Here is a 24233-nt window from a genome sequence, read left to right as displayed (position 1 = left end):
TGAGTACTGTATACAGGTCTGGAGGCCTCATTTCAAGAAGGATGTAGAGCTGCTGGAACGAGTACAGAGAAGGACAACAAGATTGGTGAATGGAACAAAGGGGTGCTCTTACAAAGAAAGGCTTAAGTTTTGCAAATTACAGTCTCTGGAGACTAGGCACCCACGAGGTGATCTGATAGAGGTGTATAAAGCCTTGAATGGTTTGAGCATGCTGAATGCTGATGGGATTCTTCCTCTTGCTCAGAATAATCACCTGAGAGGGCATAAATTGAAATTGAGGAAAAACAGATGTAGGATAAACGTGAGGAAATTTGCTTTTAGCCAGCGGGTGGTTGGTTGGTTGGTGGAATAGACTTCCATCCCTTGTCGTGGAAGTTGATAGCCTAAATAAGTTTAAGGCTCAGCTGGATAGGTATTTCGAACGAACAGAGGGGTGAAGTGGAAGTGGTTATTTTTTATTTATTTATTTATTTTTTTTTTTGGCTGATGCTGCATAAGCTTGCTTTCTTGCATCAAATGCCTCTACTAATGCTAAAGACAAGAGAAATCTTAATTTAAGGCTCAGCTGGACAGGTATTTCGAACGAACAGAGGGGTGAAGTGGAAGGGTTTTTTTTTTTTTTTTTTTTTGGCTGATGCTGCATAAGCTTGCTTTCTTGCATCATATGCCTCTACTATAATGCTAATGCTAAAAAGATTATGATTATGTTATTTCCTATAGAAAGCATTTGTAATCATGCTACATTTGGAATATTGTATTCAGTGTGGAAACTGCACCTAAAAGATGTAATTCTGGAGAGGGTTCAGAGAAGGGTGATCAGATTAGTGATGAATGCAATCAATGTGAATATGCCGAATGGCTTAGAATGGTATGGACTGCAAATTTTAACAACTAGACATATATGGAGAGATCTGACTGAGGCACTAAAGAGGTTAAATAAAAAATGAGAATGGTCTGAGATCTCATATGTGGGACAAGAACAAGTGGACATAAATATAAAATTTCAGGGAATAATAGAAGACTGGATATCATAAAGTTGACCTATAGGAAGCGAGTCTGGCTAAATTCAAAGCAGTATTTGGTGGTTAACTTTTGGGAATGGGAACAATATAAATATTCTGACTGTGACTGTGAAACTATAAAATTAAATACTGGCACACGAGGAAAAAGCTGGAAAAAATAATAAAATAAGACCTAAAAGAAATAATTTAGAAACCATTGAAGAGACTGGCTGTAGATCCAAGCCCGTGAATTATCACAAGGCTAAATGGCAAACACTATATTTGTTAATGAACAGGAATCTGTGACCACAGAAAGTGGTGAAAGCAAATAAGAATAAAAAAAAAAACCTGGATGAAATAATTTAGATAAAATAATCAGAAGTCTAATAAAGCTTCTTTTATATATATATATATATATGTATATATATATATAATAAAGTATTAAGTAAGAATACAAATCATTAATATTAAGTTAGGTGCCATATTAATCATGTGTTATGAGAATGTATATATCTATAACCTTATTTTTGTGCACCTTAGGCCAAACAAGAAGATGTTATAAAAGAAAGAGAAAGACAATTGGCACAGAAGCAACATGAGAAAGAATTACAAAGACAGAGAGAAATTCAAGAAAAGAGAGAAGCCAAAGAAAGGCAGCAAAGACAGGTGAAGTTTATTTTGTTTCGTTTGGTTATTACTGTATTAAATTAAATCTAATTATTTTTAACTTTTTATTATATAAAATTTTTCATAGTTTTTCTTAGTATTTTAGCATATATTTTATGCCCTGTATCTGATATTGATTCCATGTTACGATTAATGTTAATTAAAACAGTTAAGACTTTTCAGTTGTGATTTTCTTGCATACATAATTTTATAGAGAAATTGTGTGGTATTATTGGCACATATTTAAATAATTCCAAATTGATATTATATTATCTTCTGCAGGTATACAAATTTTTGTTTTTAATTTTTATTTTTCCTGCTGTTAATAGCATTTTATTTTTGCTTGTTTAAAAAAAAAAATTATGAGATTTTTCTCCTGCAACACTTTTTATTAGTTCTGATTTGAAGCTATTTTTCATCGTTATTAGTATTAAAACTGGCATAATAATGCATGGAAGCAAACTTATTTGGCATCTACCAATGGGTTAGAATTCATTATTTCCAACATCAAAAAATGCTTATCCAATTCTGCCTTGAATTTTTTTTTTTTTTTACGATCTATAAATTTGGATTTCACATGCTGTCCAGTGGTAAACTTCATAAGGTCTAGTCTACTGTTCTTCCCTAAGCTTTTATAGTTGTGCACTCTAGTCCTTGCTCTGTTCATCAGTGAGATATTCCTCCCTCATTTTTCATATTAATCCTCCAGGGCCTATACACTTCAATCACCCCCCCCCCCCCAAGGTGTCTAATTGCTAAACTCTGCAGGCTGCATCTTTTAAGCTGTTCCTTATATGCTTAGTTCCTTTTTCATATACTTAGTTTCTCTTATTCTCATATGCTTAGTTCCTCATATTTTCATATGCTTGGTTTCTCTTATTCTCATATGCTTGGTTTCTCTTATTCTCATATGCTTAGTTCCTCATATATTCATGATGCTTAGTACTCTGCCAAAATGATTGCACCTTTTCTAGAAGTTCTATATCTTTCTTTAGATCTGACCTCAGATCTATATACAATAATGGAATTGTGTTCTCACTATTTTGTTATAAAGAGGGACAATCATTCCTTCTCTTTATGTGCAAAATTCTGAAAATTAACAGAACATATAGAAAACGTGTAACTCGTGCAGCTTGTGATGAAATGGGACAAAATATGGTATGGTGGCATAACATAGAATAATGATGAAATGAGGAGACAGCAAGAAACTTTGGATAGGTATAAGGGACATTTATAGGGTTTGCATAAGATTTACCAGAAAAAGGTCACATTGCAGAAGTCAATACAAGATACTCAAAAATATGGTCATATGACATCAGTGTGGCATATGTTAAACATGCTTGACAGTAATGAACCATGCTCAATATCAGGGTGTCTATAAGATTCTGTGGCAACAAATCCCATTCTTCCATCAGTACAGACCTTAGCTCACCAAGTGACTGAGCTGTTGGCTGTCGGCATTCATTGCAATGTCCAAGGGCATCCCACATATGTTCAATTTGATTTAAATCTGGTGATCATGCTGGCAATGGCAATCTTTGGATATCTTTAGTCTCAAGATATTCCTGTACCACTTGAACTCTTTGTGCAGTGGCATTGTTGTGCATGAAAGAAATCTGGACCAACTACACCCCTAAAAAGTTGCATATAGGGTTCAAGGATCTGTTCTCGATACCTGTGCGCAATTATGGCACTCCTAACAAAAACATGAAGGGATGTAACTATTGAACGCTATTCCGCCCCACATGAAAACACTGTCTTTACCATAAGTGTTCCTTTCTCTGATGTTAGAAGGATGATAGGTTATTCCCCGTTGTCTCCAGTTGAAATAATGTCCATTTATCTGTTTTTAGGCTAAAACGGTACTCATCATACAGAACTGTATCCCATTTGTCAGGGCTCCAAATCACATGTTCATGTCACCAGTTTCAACAAGATCTGCAGTGGTTTGGAGTTAATCGGATACGAAGCATCTACATGAGTTAAATCTTCTTAACACAGTCCAGTTGGAAATGTTTTCATCTGTGGCCACTGCAACCACAGGAGACAGTTGATGACAGGACATCATACCTTTTTGCCCTGAAGTTAGCATTAGCATTAGTAGAGGCATTTGCTGCAAGAAAGCAAGCTTATGCAGCATTAACCAAAAAAAAAAAAAAAAAAACCACTTCCACTTCACCCCTCTGTTCGTTCGAAATACCTGTCCAGCTGAGCCTTAAACTTATTTAGGCTATCAACTTCCACGACAAGGGATGGAAGTCTGTTCCACCAACCAACCACCCGCTGGCTAAAGCCAAATTTCCGCACGTCTATCCTACATCTGTCTTTCCTCAATTTGAATTTATGCCCTCTCAGGTGATTATTCTGAGCAAGAGGAAGAATCCCATCAGCATTGAGCATGCTCAAACCATTCAAGGCTTTATACACCTCTATCAGATCACCTCGCTGGTGCCTAGTCTCCAGACACTGTAATTTGCAAAACTTAAGCCTTTCTTCGTAAGAGCACCCCTTTGTTCCATTCACTAATCTTGTTGCCCTTCTCTGTACTCGTTCCAGCAGCTCTACATCCTTCTTGAAATGAGGCCTCCAGACCTGTATACAGTACTCTAGGTGTGGCCTGACCATTGCCTTATACAAGGGAATAATCACCTCCTTATCCCTGCTAGAAAAATTCCTATATATCATTGACAACACACCATGAGCTACTCTTGTAGCCCGTCTGCACTGCTCAGAAAACTTCATATCTGCCTGCACAACCACCCCCAGGTCCCTTTCATTCTCTACCACTGTCAGTGTAGTACCACAGAGTTGATACGTTGCTCTGGGGTTGCTGTTTCCCATATGTAGTACTTTACATTTGTCAATGTTAAACTTCATTTGCCACCTCTCAGCCCATCTGCTCAACCTTTCCAGATCCTGTTGCAGCAGCATAGTGTCAGTAGTGTCCTTGACAACCCTGCCAACCTTCGTATCGTCTGCAAACTTGGACATTAAGCTTGATATACCATCATCAATATCATTTATAAATACAGAAAACAATAATGGACCCAACACTGAACCCTGATAACATTAGTCTACGATGAGCAGTGTCCATTGATTACCGGTCTCTGTCTTCTCCCCCTCAATCACCCCTTTATCCATAGCAGCAATTTGCCTCCAATGCCACACTGCTCCTATTTGTGCAGCAGTCTTCCATGTGCAACAGTATCAAAAGCCTTTCTAAGGTCCAAGTATATAATATCAAAGTTATTCCCTGCATCCAGTTCTTTTGTGACTGCATCATAAAATAAAATAAATAAAGTGCAGCCATTATCAACCCACTGCAGGGTGGAAGCCTCCTCAACAATTCATGCTGAGGGAAATGGACCATAATCTGCCACGCTGGTCCAGTGCGGGTTGGCAGATCGACCGTATTCAGCAGGCAGGGGCTTGAACCCCGGTCTACTCAAAGAGCGTGTGCTACTGCACTCCCGCTCCTGCCCACTCGGCTACTGCATCATAGTATCCAATAAAATTGGTCAGGCAAGACTTCCCCTTAACAAAACCATGCTGTGTCTGATCTATAACTGAAGTCTTGTCTAGATGATCCTGCAGTGCTTCTTCTGCAGTGCCACCCTCTCCCTGTGACTGCATGGCTTCAAGTCGTATGGAGGTGTGGTTATCCCACTGTGCAAGCCAAAAAACAGGAATGAAGTGATGTGGTCGCAACCTCCTGTGTTTTTATAGGCATGAATAATTTGCATAATGTGCAGCTCTGTACGGTGATAAATCGATTTCTATTGGATACTTGGAATTTGATGCCTATTATATCAAATATTCACCTTCGGTGACACTGTTCACAATAAAATATTCATGAAAATCATTCCGTTAATTTTGTTGAGCAGTGTAGAACACCATGTGTTCTACACTGCTCAACAAAATTAATAAAATAAGCAAGAACCAGTGTAGAACACCATGTGTTCTACACTGGCTTCTTGCTTATTTTATTATGCCAATTAAACAAACAGTTTAATTGAATTGGTTATTCTTAGATGATGTGAAACTAATAATGCTGAAACTCCAGCACACTACATATTTAGGTAACTACTACTACTGTTACCATAATAAAAAAAAAAAAAAAAAATACTGATTAACAAACCAATCAAATTAATTAAACAATGAAAGCTTACTTTCACAGAAAAAACCCTGAGCTCTTTGCAAGGTTGGCACAATGATGTGATCTATGTTACCAAAAGACTAAAGAAATCCATCCTCAAAGACAAAAGCAGACTGCCAAATAAAAGAAAGAGGTAAAAGAATAGTAGTATCAGGGACATGATTTCTTCAGGTGAATACCTACACCTGTTACTGGTGCCCCTATATGACCTGTGGCAGACCAAACCAAGAGAATTAACTAATCTACAGAAAATGTGAACGCAAATACAGCCAGCTGTCTTCAGGCTAACTTAAAAAACCTATCGTATGAAATGTAAATTAGTTGACTGACCGATGATGAATCTACAGAGCTGAAACTAGTGCAAATATGCAAAATAAAATAAAATTACCAAATCAAACTACTAAAGAAAGTAATCAAATAAAATTAAATAAATAAAATAAGTGAAACAATATCAATTAACATTAGTTAAATAAATGATAGCTATTAACTTAAAAGAAGGCAATAATAAAGGGAGGGCTAACCATGCTGAAGATTGTGTAAGTATAACATCAAAAAGGGGGTGAGGGAGATAAGAGCAAAAAGAAAAAGTTACTAATGGACTGTGATCGTCTGCCAAATAATACCTTCAAATAAGAAAAAAAATTTTATTTATTTTATGTTTGATTATTTTCTTTAGTAGTTTATTTTATATATTTGCATTAGCTTCAGCTCTGTCAGTTTGCATTTTTAACTCAAAATTTACATTTTGTATGGTTGGTTTTTTAAGTTAGCCTGAAGAGGGCTGGCCATATTTACTCATATACTTTGGATGGCCTATAAGACAAAGAAAAAATGAAGTGCAGTTATGTTTGAAATTTTGGAAGCTAATGTATTGGACCAGCTTCCTGTAATGATTGCTGTAATACTTTCTGTAATGATTTCTTTAATCTGTGTTCAAGTAAGCCATAACTTAGCAGCCTGAATATGGAGGTGCCCTGTTGTGATAAAAGAATATCTTACACCTTTTCACAGATGCATGTCATGCATCAAAGGTGGCAATTGTTCATCAATAGGTCCATATTACCATCAGTTAAAGATGTTCAAAAACACTCTTTAACTGTTGGTGATTGCTTTCAGTGGTACTGTGAGGATAATTTGTGATAGACAAACTTCTCACTTATTGACCATAAGTGAGAAGTTTGTCTATCACAAATTCTGCCTTGTTTGAATTATGTTTTATCATTACACAGCATGCATCCAGCAATGCGGAATCATTCACTTGCAAAATTGAATATGAATATCATAATCATGTAGTTGAAGAGCCAACACACATTGCAAATGGTCTGGTTTGTCATACACATAATATGGATTCACCAATTTGGTTGTAAATTCTTGAAACACTGGTAATGGGTGATGTTGAACTGTGTCTAGTATGCACTCTTCTACAGCAACAGCCCATTTTACTACATGTTCTTGGTTATGTGAAACAGATCCCAATTTTCATTGATTTCTATTTTATGCTACAACACTTTCCTCTTTAGGTTTGGCAATTTGGAAAGCTTCTTCACTATTCTTCAACTGCCATTCTTTTGTTACTTATACAGAATGCATAAATGCAATCATAAATTCAGTGGGCATGAACTGTCAATTAATTTAGTGAAATAATGCAAAAAGGAATTTTGCATTTTTACCATATTGTATCACTGTATTACATAAAATACTTCCCTTGGATCAGAACCAACTTAAATAATAATAAAGAAGTAATAGCTTCAGCAGTGCTACCATCTGTCGGATTACATGCAAGACAGATGTGCTGCAGTTAGTAATGGATTGATTTGCTATACTCTGCAGTAGTTTAAAATTGGCTCACGGTTGTATTAACATTTTTTTTTTGCTTGCTGTCACCTTCCAAAGTATGGCAGATTAGTCCCAAAACACTCTGTATATAGTACAAAGACAAAGGATGCTAATGAAAGAAGGTAGAGAATTGCATGAGGTCTGTTACTATTTTTCTTTTTTTTTTTTTTTTTAATTAGTTTGAAAATTTGAAAATGTTTTAAATTTATTTTTAAAATTAAAATTGAAGTTAGTTTTAGTTAAGGTTTTGTGATTATTAATCATGTTAATAACATCATTGATGCATAAATTATTATTCAGATTGCTGCTCTATCATTTAGAATGGATGATGATGAAGAAGATGAAGAAGAAAAAATACAACAACAACAAGAAATAAAGGTTGAGGAAGTGGATGCAGAAGAAGAAGAAGAGGAAGAGGAAGAAGAGAATAATGATATGGAGGATGAGAAAGTTGAAATTGATGAAGTGGTTAATGATAATAATGATGGTCATGAAAATCATGGGAGCTCTGATTCTAATGATAGAAACTCTTATAAAGTTGAGAGAAATGACTTTGACTCTGAGGAGTCAAGTGATTATCTGGATATGGAAGAACCCAGAAAAAAGAAGAAAAAAATTGGTAAGAATCCAGACGTTGACACAAGTTTCTTGCCTGATAGAGAAAGGGAAGAGGATGAAAGAAGGTTAAGAGAAGAACTGCGTCAGGTTTGGTATTATTTTTTTTAAATAGTTTAAAAATTTTGAAATTGAATTTTGTTTGTTTTCATATAATGTATCCTAAAATAGTTTTGTGACAAGAATAGTTAATGCAATCATTTTATCTGAGATAATTATTTACATATTTCTGGACTGTGCATTTCTAGTGATATGTTATTTGGTTTTTAGGAGCATTAGCAACTAAGGCCATATTGCTCCGGGGATATGCGGTGGTCATTCCCTTTCTGCATCCTCCATATTTGGTGGTCACGGGCTCAAACCCCGGTCTAATCAAGAAGCGTGTGCTACGCACTGCTGCTCCTGCCCACCTGGCTACGGAGGTACCTCTAGTGATATGTAAAATTGTCTACTTACTCATTCTTATGGATGACAACTCTAAGTCTACCATGTGGTTTACCCTGTCCTGTTACTGATTCAAGAAGTTGCCTTTTTGAAGATTTGATCTCTACACGTCAACTGCACATCCTCAACTAACATGGAAAACCTTTCATATTCTGTAATTCGTTGGGGCATATGAATATTGATGCCTTATTAGCAACAAACTAGGTTTTTTTTGTTTTTTTTTTTATGTTTTCCGATGTCGGACAATCACCGACCATGGAATTATTGCTTTTAACATTAAATTCTCTTGGCATAGAGCTTCACCACCTGCTAACCTGACTGGCTATTCCCTAAGAAATGTTCTCTGGAATAAGTTTAATGACATCATTCTTAATACATTTGAAGACAATATCCCTAATACTTTTTTTTAATCTTGATGTTGAAGTCATGACCTTAGCAATTCAAAAAACAATTCAGAATGCACTCTACAATTCTACTAAAAGAAAAGTTTTAGCTCTTAAGACAAATTCCTGGTGGACTCGTCCTGACTATTCTGAGATGCCAAGTCCATCCTGCATGTCTGCAATCCAAAGAGCTAAGTGAAATAGAACCTTGTCATGTGAATTTCCTAAAAATCTCTGTCTTAAATATAATACAATTAAAAAAACAATCCATGAAAGCAATATTAACAGTAAACTCAATTCTTGGCAAAAGTTTTTTTTTTTTTTTTTTTTTTTTTGTGAATCTGGAAACTCAAATCCTTTGGGATTAATTTATAAAATTGGCAAAAATAAGATCTTTTCTGGAGATATAGTCAGTATTGTTAACTGATGGGAGGGACACCCTTATCAGAACACTATAAGTAAAATTTTGGACCACCTGTTTCATGAAGGTAATTCTTCCCTGGACTCCATTTTCCATTAGGAATTCTGTTCAATGAATAATAGTTGTTTCTGCTCTGAATCTAACCACCTTTCACTCCCGATGAGCTGAACACTGTTATTGCCTCCATGAAGAAAGACAAGTGCCCTGGACTTGATTTAATTGATTAAATTAAATCAAGTCCAGGGCACTTGATTTAATTTTATTAAACAGTTCCCTTCACTTCATCCAAATTACCTTTTGAATTCTGACCAGGAAGGGATTGTGAGAATTCCCTGTACAGAATGATCAAAATTATCCAAAATTCAGCCTTTAAATGCATGATATCATCATTTTTAGGGGCATCATTTGACTCCTTTTTGGTGGCCCAGTGTTTTGAATTGCTAAATGTCCCTAACTCTTTTGCCGTCTAATTAACAGTTATTTCTCGGATCATTTGATTATTGTACAGACAAGACACTAATCTGTTCTTTGACCTGTTTCTTGTGATTGTTCTTAAAGGTCAATTTTGGGTCCCTGGTATGGAATTTGGTAATGGATGACCGACCGTCTGGGCATCATAATCTTCTGACTGTTTGGATGGTAGCTTATGCGGATGATCTTACAGTTTTAGCTTTTAGCAGCTGTAGACACTATATGGAGATGCAAGCAAATATCATCTTATCAAGACTTGAAAATTGCACTTTGCAAAATAAGCTTACAGTTTTTGTTTCCAAGATGGAAATGGTTGTTTTTGGTGATAAATTAAGTTATGCCAGGCCTCCAACTGTCAAGTTAAAAGGTAACTCTTTGCCTTTAGTGGCACCTCATAAACAAGTTGGTTTATTGATAGATGATTATCTTGCAAAACTTGAAAATTAGACTGAACAAAATAAGCTTACAGTTTCTGTTTCCAAGATGGAAATGATGGTTTTTGGTGATAAATTAAGTTATGCCAGACCTCCAACTGTCAAGTTCAAAGGCAACTTTTGCCTTTGAACTCTTTCATCTTGGTGTATTGATAGATGATCATCTTGCTTTTCTGCTTCATATATAGAATTTGTGTAATAAAATAAAAAAAAATTGCAGCATTGACCCTTAGAACTTAAGGAATGACTGGAGCTTTCAGAACAACACTTTAAGAATACTTTACAAATCAGTGTTTATTCCAGTTGTAGCTTACTGTGCTTGCATATGATTTAAAAATGCTCTTGTTACAGTTCAGGTGCATTTTTCAAAGAATATTCTCAACAGGACATGCAGAACTGTTCCTACCTCAGCCCTTCAGGTGATTGCAGTCACCACCTAGTTAATAAGACCCTTCCTTTGAATCTTTACACTGCCTTAAAGGTTTTAGATATCACATTCAAAAAAATATCCCACTTCAGTTTCAAAACATAAAAATTGAATGCTGGTTGATCCCACCAAAGATTATAGCCAGAACTGTCATAAAAACTTTATTCCAGACTTATCATTTGTCCTTGTTAAGGATAATCAAAAATAATTTCAACCGTCTTTTCACATCATACATTATAACATGCCATAGATCTCTAAACACAAAGTTGCGCTACTTAGATCTTGGTGATAGAGATATCTGCTTTTGGTGCAACTGAAGACTGAAAACATACACACCTGTCCATTATATCGTACTGTCTCTTTAAAATCACCTGTTTATAGACTCTACCTGCTGTCATTGCTATTTGCATGGTGATAAATTTTGCTATTTGCTATTTGCATGGGCTACCATTGGTGCAAGATTTGCCGGCAGCCATGACATTGCACAACCTCTGGTGGGTGCGTGGATTTGCTAGCCAGTGCATGGCAAAATTAATTCCCCTATTAATTCTCCTTTTTTTTTTTTTTTTTTTTTAACTTATCTTTTTTTTTCCCCTCTTTTCTTTTCTAGTATGAAAGTGATTCTGTCAAAGTGCATCTGTATGTAAGAGCATCTGTGCATGGCTGACCTCTTCAGAGGTGGGATATTGCCGGCACTTCCCAACAGAGTGCTAATATTATTATTATTTTTTTTATTATTATTTATATTTTTGTATTTTGTTCTTTTTTATTTCTTTATTATTTTATTTATATTTTTTTTCTTCCAATATTCTGGCAATTTTTTTCATTGTCTGTATTCACTTTGTCGTTCGTGGGGAGTCACTGTGGGCATTTTCAACCTTTCCCCCCTATGAGCGGTGCATAAAAGAGTTGCTTCCCACCTCCTTGTGGCATGGATAGGTACTGGGAAGCAGTGGTCACAACAATGATTGCTACTTCCTAGTAGCAAAGTGGACAGAAACAACTAAATAACACAACACAAAACACACGCACTGCACAAACAAAGCACTACACTCATTTTTGGCCTTTTACATTTCTGGCCTTAGTTCTGTATCATCATAGAATATGTTCAGACGTAGACCCACATAAGGTACAATATGTGTCCCTGTATCATAGAAATAGGTAACGAGGTTATTACACAGTGTCTGGAGACTAGGCACCAGCGAGGTGATCTGATAGAGGTGTATAAAGCCTTGAATGGTTTAAGCATGCTCAATGCTGATGGGATTCTTCCTCTAGCTCAGAAAAATCACCTGAGAGGGCATAAATTCAAATTGAGGAAAGACAGATGTAGGATAGACGTGCGGAAATTTGCCTTTAGCTAGCGGGTGGTTGGTTGGTGGAACAGACTTCCATCCCTTGTGGTGGAGGTTGATAGCCTAAATAAGTTTAAGGCTCAGCTGGACAGGTATTTTGAATGAACAGAGGGGTGAAGTGGAAGTGGGGTTTTTTTTTTTTTTTTTTGGCTGATGCTGCATAAGCTTGCTTTCTTGCATCAAATGCCTCTACTAATGCTAATGCTACTGTGTTGGCCAAGATTTTTGCAGCTACCGCGAACATTAAGTTTATATTTAGTCATTTTATTGACTTAATTGTTATACTAAATTAGTTTCTATAAGTATTATTACTAATATAAGTAGCTTTATAGTTCTAGTCAAGCTCTGTGGTTTATTTTGAATTTAGATAGTGACTTTGAAAGTTAATACTTAGTGTCCGTAGATTTTACATTTGTAACTTGCCGGCATTGTTATACAATGCAGAATAGCATAACTCAAATCCCAAACTTCATAGCATAAGGTTTAACATAAAACTAGATAGCGAAATACGTAGCACTGTATTAGAAATCTGTTAGATTAGTACAGTATTATCAATTAATCAGTAAAATTTATTAATCTTACTAAATTTCATTGTTATTTAAATTATACTTAAACGGAATCATGACTTAATTGTTATATAACTAGAGCAGCAAAGCAATGGGCACAGAGTAACATGAGTGCTGTGGCTTGGGGGAGAACTAAAGGGTGTGTGATTCTCCAACACATCACAGTCTAAAAAAATGTGTCAAATGTGAATTGTTTGCTGACCTTTCTAGAACAGGACACAATCTAGCCAAGGAGGATGTTTTTGTGTGTGCTAGTTGCAGAGACTGTGAAGAAATTAGGTGCCAATTCAGCATTCTGATGGGCATCTATGAGAGTTTAGGGTAAGATGGTTTAGGGTAAGATGCCATTGAAAAAATTAATATGAGGGTCTCATCATGCTCTCAGCTGTCCAAATCAGGTTTAGGGTAAGATGCCATTGTCAAAAATTAATATGAGGGGCTCATCAAGCTCTCAGCTGTCCAAATCGATGCCAGAGCTCACTTCTGTGCATCAGGCAACACAGCTACAATCTCCAAAGCAGGATGCGCTGATCCAACAGGAACTAGTTTCTGCAATTCACTAGTGTGAAAGTATTCGCAATTCACAAATAAAGACACCATTTGCTTTCTAAAAAAATGGCACAATACCAGATTTCTGCGTGTGGGTACAGTGTACCTGCTGACCCTACTCTGGCTAAGCCACTGCATTTGCTTTTTATTTCTGTTTATATTCCTTATCTTTTGTTAGGTATCACATTTTTATAAGCATGTGTGTGCACGCACACATTCATATGTACATGGAAGAAAACATAAGGTTTCTATCTTTTTTATTACATTGAAGTACCCATGTTTTTGATAAAGATACATCCTTAAACTAATTTTGAACAAAGTCTCCACACTTATCATAGATCAAACCCTCAAAGCCATAATGGCAAAAGTCACGTTCTGATGCTGTAGTTGCCATCTCTTAGACATTTTCATCTGGTGGTAATGTTTGCCTCACAGATGCCCTTTCAAATGTGGGAAAAGATGTCACACTGCACTAATTCAGAGCTATAGGATGAGGAAGTGTCTCCTGATGCTACTGATCCAGTGTGATGAGGCATTTAAGATTTATATTTTTCAACCATGTAAGAGGCATTTGTCTGCTTCCTTGCTGCATTGATAGCTTTGGCATGTTTGAATGATTTGCTTGCACTGACATGACATTGGGCTGTACACAGCCGGAAGCTCTCAGTGAATTGCCACTAGTGAGGCGTGTTTTGCCCACAGAAAAAATTACTGCTTACACCTCTGTTGGTATACACATATTCAGTATGGTCATCATATTCCAATTAATACTGCTGCATCTTGTATTTTGTGAACTAATTTGCATATAAAGTTGACTACTGGTATGACCACATACTAACAGATCTTTGAGTTACAGCCAACTATGATTGCTTGTTACTGGGTGTGAAAGAGGAAACCTTACTTTTTGACTCCCCCCCCCCACCCTTTTTTTTTTTAATATTTAGCTATTTAAAAATAAATGTCATTTTATTTTTCAAAAAATAAAATGAAATGTGACCTTTAGAAAAGTAATTTGTTTAATTTTCAAAAATTTGCAAAATTTACTAAGTAGTTAATAATTTATAACTTAACAGTTTATGTTTTATGGTATTCAGAAAGGATTTATATTTTTCAAAAGGTTGAAGAAAAGCAATTATAAATAATCACTTTTCTTCATCCTTTTTAAGTCAAAGAAATAGTCTAAAAACTTTTATTTTTATAGGAATGGGTTCAGAAACAAGAAAAATTAAAGAATGAAGAAATCGAAATTACTTTCAGTTATTGGGATGGATCAGGCCATAGACGTAGTGTCAAAATGAAAAAGGGCAATAGCATCTACCAGTTCCTTCAGGTATATCTGAGTTGCTGTTTACTAAGTAATGTATTTGCTTTTTTTTTTTTTCTTTTTTTTTTGTTCTCTCCTTTTCCCATTATTATATGGGGTCAGCGTTTTTAATGTATTTACTTTTAGTAGAGTATATTAATGGGTGATATACTGTTATTACATTTATCACTAAAAAAATTCACTTAAAATTATGAAAATTAGATACACTGGTCATTACAATTAAAACAAAACATAATTATATGAGGGATGGTCAATAAGTATATAGAAATTATCTAGAAATTTTTAATTATGGATATGAAACTTGGATGGTAGTTTCATCCTTTTTTTGTGTAGCTAGCTTCTAGAGCTAAATTTTTTTGCATCTGTGGAAAAGCTCTTTCAGGACTCTTGAATAGAGCCCCTCATTTTGAGAAGAAAAACCATGCATCCACTTCATTCATTACCTTGTCAGCCTGAAATTTTCAGCTCCATAATGGATTTTTCATTAGGGAAGAGGAAAAGTCTGAAGGCGAGAGGTATCGAGAATAAGTTTGGTGCTGCAGATTTTCAAAGCTACACCTGGAGCAGCATTTTGTGCAGGAGCATTATCAGCTAAGAGGGTGAATAACTTTGAATAGCTTCCCGTTCAACTTGTTAGCTTCTCTTAGCTTTCCCAGGAGGTTTCTGTAGTACTTCCCAGTGATGCTGTTGCCTTTTTGAGGTAAGAGATACTGGTGATACCTTTAGAATCTCAGAAGACTGGCCCTGCTGGCAAAGAGTTCAACCTTGGCTTTTTTGGGGGGAGGGTGTTGGCAAAAATGAATATTTTTATTGTTTGCTCATCTATTTTGTTTCTGAGTCATTATGTTGTATCCACCATTCATCCATTGCAATTTGGTCAAAAAATCGCCAAAATTCTATTCTTTTTATAAAGCTCAAACAGTTGTGTGTAACACTCTTTCCTGATGAGATTTTGAGGTGTCAACAATTCTTACCAAGAGAGATGTATAAGGCCTTGAATAGTTTGAGCAATCTTGATGCTTTTGGGATACTTCCACTTGCTCAGATTAAGAACCTGAGGAGGCGTAGATTCAAATTGAGGAAAGACAGTTGTAGAATAGATGTGCAGAAGATTGCCTTTGGCCAGCAGGTAGTTGATTGCTGGAACAGACTTCCATTGATGTTGTGGAAGTTGATATTAAATAAATTTAAGGCCGAACTAGACAAACATTTGGAGTGACAGATGGGTGACATGGGAAGGTTTCTTTTTTTTTTAAGCTGGGGACTTGGGAAGGTTTCTTTTTTAGCTGATGCTGTATAAGCTTGCTTTCTTGCATCATATGCCTCTGCTAATGTTAATCTCAGAACCCATCAGACTGCCACTTTAAATATGTGCTGGAACTCATGCCTTATGGTGCAAACAGTCCCATGGCTAATGTTCACTTTGTTTATTATCACATTTATAGTTGCACAGCTGTTTTCAAGGACTAGATAGTAGACTTTAGCTGCAGTGACAGGGTCTGTGACTGAGGTGGACCTTCCTTCTCTTGGGTCTTCATGCATGCTGCTTTGCCCACACCTGAACTATATTTTCCAATTTCTTACAGTCTCATATGATGGACAGTCCTCCTAATGGATTGGATTTGACTCTTTGCCTTGCAGATGAAGATATTTTATAAGAGATGATGTATCTGGCCTTCATGAAGTTGATGAATCCCTCAACCTTCTCTGGCATACCATCTCTCACTATTCCTGTTTCAGACAATATATACTGTTATGAGACTTAATAGTATATACTGTCCAGTCAAAACATTATGACCATCCCCATGTTTTAGCAGTTGGCTATTCTGCACCTGGTGGCACACATCACAGTACGAACTAGTAAATGTGATACTGCAGGTTCATGGTGTGCAGTAGGGCTTGCATAAAACCGAGAAATTTCAAAACCGAGTTTAACCGAAGTTTACTCTTAAAACCGATTTTCTCAAGACTTAGGGAAAATAATTAAAAGCTTATAACACAGGTATTTATTTTATCTTGGGTAGATTGTACAAATCGTAATCAAATCTTTTAAACAAAATCTATTGCCTCTTATAGTAAAAAAAATAAAAAAATTAAAATGCTCCAAAAAAGTAACCAGCTTGAGATTATACAGAATTACAAATTGTATTCAAATCCTTTGAATAAAAACTATCTTCTCGTATAGTAAACAAAAAAATAATAAGCCCTATAATAATAATAATAAATAAATAAAAATAATGTGAAAAAAAACAGCTTGGGGAAATTACTTTACTATTTATTGCTCAGCTTTTTTCTGAAAATGATCCTTTAAAAAAAGTATATATTAAGCATTTTTCCTGATAGACTTAACCTTATTTTTGTGTTAAAGAGACCAGTGATCGAAAACACTCTCTCAGATTGGACACTTGTTGGTTTAATGGTCAGCAGTGCTCTATAAACTTTCTCTAGCTTTTCACTTCTACTGCTAATTGCCTCCAAAATTTTAAATTCTTTGCTGATTTCCAATTCACTCGGATATTTTGAAGGCTCTTCAGTTAATCTCTTTATTACACTATCATACTCTCGCATGAGGGTATCTTCAACATCGGAACTAGACGAGTCTTTGTTTTCTTCTAAAAGAACAGTTCGTTTATTTTCAGTTTCTTCATTCAACGCTAAGACTCCTTCGGAATGTTTTGCAAATAATCTCTGATAAATCTCTTCAGCATGTTTTTTCAAAACTTGCTTACTTGGAAAATCAAAAGTTCTTGAACCTGAATCTTCTTTCTTAAACTTTTTGGGGTTGTGTAGATAGCTCAGCAAAGTCACAGTTTGGCAATTTCGTCTTGCATTGTAACGCTGCAAAAGGCTTTGGTGAAACTTTAAAGCAAATGGGTTTTCTGCTATATCAAGCTTAGCAAGTAGAAATTCTATTGAAGACTCTGCTTTAAGTAAGTCTGTATCTTCTGAGGTTATAGCCTTTAGAATCATTTCAATGGTCGCAAAGTTTCACATAGCAATTCAAGTGTTTTCCAGTCATCGTCAGACACAGCTTCAGTTGACATTACTGCACATAGAGCATTTGGAATGCAATTTTTCAATTTCAAAAATCTCTCAATCATATAGAATGTGCTATCCCATCTAGTCTTGCAATCTAATATAAGTTTATATTCTTTCCCATTAAATTTTGCTTTAACAAAATTGTAATATGTCATTTTTGGTAGGCGATTTTCGAAAAAGCTTGCAAATTTTTCTGACTTTGTTAATATTTTGTGCAATATTGGCCATTGGATTGAAGAAATAAATGAGTTCATCGGTAAAGTTGGTTTGATAAGCATGCCTTGCTGTCTTTTTCTTCAACTTCTTCATCATCACTACTTTCTTCATTATTTTCATTTTCTTCATTGTCTTTGGGAGACTCAGAGACTGTGGCACCATAATTGATTGCTTTTTCATAAAGTACATCTATAACTGATAGATGTATACAGTGGGCTATACATTGTTGATGATTAGGCGTAATTTGCTTGCCAAACTTAATTATCATTGCTGCTCCATCGGTGGTGCAGGCAACAATATCCTCATCCAAGTTCAAACCAAATTCCTTCAAGTGTCCATTCACAATTTGCTCAGTTCTTCTGCTATCAAGTGAACCATTAATCTCAATAAGACCTAACGACCAATGATTGTCTTTTGAATGCACATTTATATTCATATACCTTTTATTTTGTATAGACGTATATCTAGAGTCAATGAATACCATGCACCTAAAACCAATGAATTTTTGAAATGCTGAATGAGTTCTTCTTTCTTAGTTTTATAATAATTCAGAACCATATTTTGAATTCCATTCACTGAGGCTGGTGGTAATTTATTGTATTTATTTCTCTGAAGGTGAAGGCTTGATTGTATAAACTCACTCTTGGCAATTGAATTAAAAGAAAATTCATCTAAAGCAGCTAATTTTGAAATCTCTTCTTCCATAGATTTTTTAACGATAAAGTTTTCTAATGTTCTTACCATTTTTACGGGAGGTTCACTGTTATCTTGTTTAATGTCAATCTGATGCATTTTCTTTAAATGCAACATCAAAGATGATGTAGATCCTCAAGATTACTTCATTATCTTCTGACATTTCAAACATTGTGCTTCATCTTTGCTTTTTTGAGCAAAATAATTCCATACATTTGATTTCATCTTAGACATATTAAGAGTAATAAATATTAATTAGTAGGAATTTATATCACTGACAATTTTAAATAAAAATATTGAAGATAACAAAGGCACAATACTATGCGTCACTCCCGCAAGCACTGAATGAAGAGTCTAAACGAGGCAAGTTTCAAAATTTTCACGAAAGAAATTTTTTATTTATTTACTTGCAATTTTTTTTCCCCCAGTTAAATCTATTGTATTTTCAAAATTACATAAAAGCTAAATTTGGTGAAGCTGCTTTTTGGAGAACATTTGATCGCAAATTTAATAGGAATAAAGAAGCAAAAAACTTTCTACGATTTAAATTTGATGCAATATTCAGCGAATCTGTTTCTAGTGGGTTACCATCAATAAGATGCGTTCCATAACTTGCCTGGCGAACAAGATAGATGGAACGGAGAAATGTTGAGCATTTTCTTTTATGCTATCGCTCCGACTCACTCAGTCATAAATGAGTACACCTGCATCGTGCCATGATACAGGTGGGAAGATAAAAGGTACCCCTCCTAGATTTGGGCCACTTGCCCGTGAGATTCGTACCTAAACATAAAATAAAATAAAAAACATGTTTAAAACATAAAGCAGTTGAACGATCCAGACAAACAAAAGAAAATGTGCATAACAAAAAACTATATTCGAGGGCTAACTAAGAAAATATTTGAATCCGGTTTTATAAAACTAGTTTTCAAGCCCTAGTGTGCAGTCAATATGGGTAAGTTATGTGATCTGACACACACTTCTAAAAAGCAGATATTGTCTGATATAAAAGCAGATATTGTACTGGTTGAAGGGTGACAGTATTATAGAAACTTAAAATCTTGTCGGCTGTTTGCAGAGTGCTGTGGTTAGGTGTTCCAAGAGTGCATGGGTAGTGGACAGAGCAGCAGTTGCTGGGCCAATAGCAGGTGCCCATTGATGGTTTAGTGGATGTAGGCTGTCTCACCTTGTGCGAGCTAATAAATAGAAAATAATGGAATAGCCGACTATGGACTTTCAACCAGTGATATTTACAATACTGCAATCCAACAAACCCTCTCCATATGGGCCCAAGGAGTAAGTGCCTGGTAAAGGTATTAGTAGTGGCAAATGTTGCAAGAAAACAAGCTTATAGATCATTACAAAAAAAAAAAACTACCCACCTCACCCCTCTATTCCTTCCAAGAATTTTTCTGGTTCTTCCTTGAATTTATTCAAACTACCCACTTCCTCAACAACAACAACAGATAAATGGATGTTTGTTCCAATAATCAAGCACCCGCTGACTGAAAACAAACTTCTGCACATCTGTTCTGTGACTATCCTTTCTCAGTTTGAATTTATGCCCCCTCACGTGTGTGTGTGTAGTCTCAGCAAGGGGAAGAATGCCATTAACATTGAGCTTACTCAATCCATCAAAGTCCATGCAGATCACACAGGTGCCTAGTCTCCAGATGTTGCAATTTGCAGTTCTGAAGCCTTTCTTGGTAAAAGCACCCTTTTATTCCCTTCACCAATTTCATTGCTCTTCTCTGCACCCATTCCAGCAGATCTACATCTTTCCTAAAATACATTAGGTGTATCACTTTGTTTTCACTTCTAATATAATGACCTTTTTTTTTTTTTTTTTGCTACATTTCTGTGCAGCAACATCATTTGAGTGCTGATCTTTCCTTTTATCTGACATTTTTAAGGATGAAATATTAAATGAAAAGTACACAACCCATTAGCACCCAGCATTATGGAATTATCATTTGCAAGTAAAGTTCCCATGGGAACAAATTTTCTAGTTATCATTACACATTTTCCCACCTTTCACAGTAGAAACTGAAAACAACTTGCAGTACAGTAGTTCTAAAACAGTTAACATCAGTGTTTTTTTTTTTTTTTTTTTCATCCAAATAATCTTTCATGGCATCATTTGTATATCTTAACTACACTACTTAGACAACAGAGGATAAAATTACATTTCACATTTAGAGTTTTTTCAGTTGCAAGTACAGACTTCCCAATTGTCAAATCATTACAATCACTTTCAAGAAATTAAATATAAAAAAAGTACAAGTCATATAGCTGTAAATGTAATCAGCCTAAGTAATAACGTAGGTAGCAGTTTGCTAGTAATATAAGTGTGGTTCAACATAAGTTTTTGCAATTTGGCCAGTTTGCCCATCAAGGGATGGGCTAACTGGCTAGATTGAAAAATCTAGCCATTCAGACTTGGATACGATTTTAAAAGTGTCTCTCAGAATTTCCTAATATCAAAGGACTTGCAACAAAAAGGTTGACTTTCTGGAAGCACTTACACATGTTTATTCATTTATTCCAACAGATATTTTCTTACTGCTAAAATTTAGCTAAAATCTCATTAAATTAAGTAGAATGGCAAGATTTTTAATTTATTCAAATGCAGATTGTTTGAATTTTTTAATTTATAAAAGTATACATTTTATCACTGTTAAACTGTAACACAGAAAATTCAAGCTATATGTATTTATGCCATTTTTGTTTCATCTTGTTTAATTGCTATTTTGTTGTTTCAGGCAGTTTCTAGCTATGGAAATATGTGAGAAAATGAGCATTTCAGGCATTCACTGAAGAAATGATACAGAAAAGACCATAAGTGTCTGAGAATAATCTCTAACCCTTTAAGAAATTAAAGAGCTTACACTCTGTACAGGTTGAAATGCTTATTTTTTCACTAATTTCCATTTCATAATTTACCAGTGCACCATGCTACTAAACAACATTTGAGTTTCTAGTTTTCAATTTTTTTTTTTTTTTTTTATGAAAGCTTTTGTAGGGATCTTAATAATTAAAGTTTAATTATAAATGAACAAATGGAACCATAATATGTGATTAATATTTGCTGCTTTCAGTTGGCTATAAAACCTGTATGGCTCACTTCTTTCTTCAATAGTGCAGCTCTTGCTTACAAAAAAGCTTTCTGAACCTGGTTTAGTGCATGTGATTCATTAAAGAAATACATTAGTGCACAGTAGACCAAAAACTATATATGTTAAATTAACCACCTAGAATAATTTCATTAATTATAAACATGTATTGTGGTATTTATATGTTTCTGTACAAGGTAATTTATAAATATCTTCAGTGTTTTAAGCCTATAACTTTAAGTACTCTCTGAATTTAATATATAATATATGTAATAGGTAATATACACAAAACACTAAATGAAAGCCATAATATTGTTTTTATTTGACTAAAACAATAAAATGATGACTTTCAGTATAATAGAATGAGTATAGCATTTTTCTCTTTGAACAATCAAAATTTGCAATGGAAGTTCGACATAGTTTTTGCATAGCATATGGAAAAACAGCCTCCCGGTAGGATTCTGTTTATGACTGGCACAGAAATAATTTTATTCGTGTCATTTGTTTGCTACACTAGTTCATTTTCACATTGATTTATAATATTTTTTTAATAATAATGTCTGAAAATTCATAAGTAAATAATATTAAAAAAAATGGTAAATTATCTAAAAAAAATTATTGGAAGACCTCTTGTAATAGTAATGAAATGGTGCAAATACCAAGACAGCCTTTGTTTTAAGTACTAGAAAATAACACATTAATGTAGTTTTAAATTCGGTGTGCCCAAGGTAGCAATTTTGAGAAAGCTAAAACTGCACAGAAACTGCAAATTCTTCCAGCAGTCGTGGATAACAAGAGAAAACCACAGTTACTCCATATTTTGGTACAAATGGATAGATGTTACTTATTACTTGTAAGCATTACTTATTTGAGGTAGTGCAATACCATGGCAACTCATTATGAAGGTATTTGCAATGAAATATAATCAAAATGATGCATTGAAACTACGTTGGTAGTAGAAATGATGTGTGCATTACCCATGCATAAGTAAAATCTTTTATATTCTTAGCATTCATCCAAGAAATATCTTTTAGATTAAACCACGCACACCATCAGGTATCTCTCATATTGCGGAGTTATACTTCATAGCTGGGTTGTCACTATTGCAACAACAGGGTACCTGCCTACCAACCAATCAGAAGCCAATAAACTTTGAAACGGTGCCGTCTGGGTGGTGGTATCCGCCGAGAATAAGTAACATTAGTCTTCTCCATAGGTGAAGTGTTATTTATTCGAGATAGTGCAATACCATGACAACTTGTGAAGATATTCACAATATGAGATATAATTAAAACAATGCATCGAAATTACCGATGGTAGTTTCGATGGTAGTAGAAATAATGTGCGCATTACCCATGCATAAGTAAGATCCTTCAATTGACAAGTAATTTATGCAGTAGAGTGGGTGTGGTGGGCATTGACTTTCAAAAAATGCTGTCTTATTGGTGATAGTCACACTGAAATGGCATAGTCAACAATTAAAATTTTAAGGTTGTGGCTTTCATTCAGTGCTTGGTGTGTTTTGCCAAGTTCACAATGTTCAGTTATAGCTTAAAAAGTTGTGAAGTTGTTTTTGAATTAACCTGTATTTTCTTCAGATAAAATTAATTTAAATAAGAGCTGATGTTTGGTGTAACCAAAATATTTTAATTTCTTAGCAGAAAGTGCTTTATTTTGTTTTGTTATATTATATTCACTTTGAGACTTTGCATTGAAATTTGCAGTTATATATAAAGTTTTTTATATTTTTTTTTCATCATCAGAAATGCTTGGAGATTTTGCGGAAGGAGTTTTATGAACTAAGAGCTGTTACTGCTGATCAGCTGATGTATGTTAAAGAGGATCTCATCATACCTCATCACTATACTTTCTATGATTTTATTGTTACCAAAGCAAGAGGAAAAAGTGGCCCACTGTTCAGTTTTGATGTACATGATGATGTAAGACTAGTCAGTGATGCAACTGTTGAGAAAGATGAATCTCATGCTGGTAAAGTATTACTGCGCAGTTGGTATGAACGCAACAAGCACATCTTTCCTGCATCTCGTTGGGAGCCATATGATCCCACCAAAAATTATGAAAAATACACTATTTCAGATCGCAAGAAATTTTGATGTAGAACAGAGTGCTGAATGAAAAGAAGTCATTAGGGCCACAAAGATAAGTGTAAAATATTTCACTTTTAGTACATTACTGTACTAAATATACAGTAATTATATTGAATAATATCCATTATTAGAAACCAGTATGTTATTGGTATAAAAAAATCACTGTTATCCTCTTCATTAAGAAATTTCGATAATAAAATAAAATGAAATTATTATTATTTTTATCTTATTTAGTCGAAAAAAGGTAAGAAAAATTATTATTTTTCCTACTTTTTGATGCCGTTCTGTACCTTCAAATATGTTATTAACAAAATTATTGTTTTTACTTGCTGATATGCATCGTTACAGATCAGTTATAGTCTTAATGTATTATTTTGAGTGAACTGTAATAATGCCATTTATTAGTTTTAAGCCAA

The 24233-nt window shown here is 34.8% G+C and overlaps 1 protein-coding gene across 1 annotated transcript in view; it reads left to right on the top strand.

Annotated features, from left to right (window-relative positions):
• LOC150085093 (protein FAM50 homolog) overlaps window positions 1–23871 on the top strand; it is a 35033-nt gene extending 11162 nt beyond the window's left edge. Inside the window, exons 3-6 of the mRNA XM_090375767.1 lie at window positions 1542–1667; window positions 7960–8364; window positions 14526–14654; window positions 23473–23871. Of these exons, the coding sequence (XP_090231893.1) occupies window positions 1542–1667; window positions 7960–8364; window positions 14526–14654; window positions 23473–23823 (1011 nt within the window). The 3' untranslated portion in view covers window positions 23824–23871. The remainder of the gene's footprint in view (window positions 1–1541; window positions 1668–7959; window positions 8365–14525; window positions 14655–23472) is intronic.
• Window positions 23872–24233: the final 362 nt, after the last annotated feature.

Source organism: Mastigoproctus giganteus, chromosome 6 (assembly GCF_048544385.1).
Source record: "Mastigoproctus giganteus isolate SK-2022 chromosome 6, ASM4854438v1, whole genome shotgun sequence".
Classification (NCBI taxonomy): domain Eukaryota; kingdom Metazoa; phylum Arthropoda; class Arachnida; order Uropygi; family Thelyphonidae; genus Mastigoproctus; species Mastigoproctus giganteus.
Note: the sequence above shows the minus strand (reverse complement) of the source record. Positions and strands in the feature narration are given on the sequence as shown.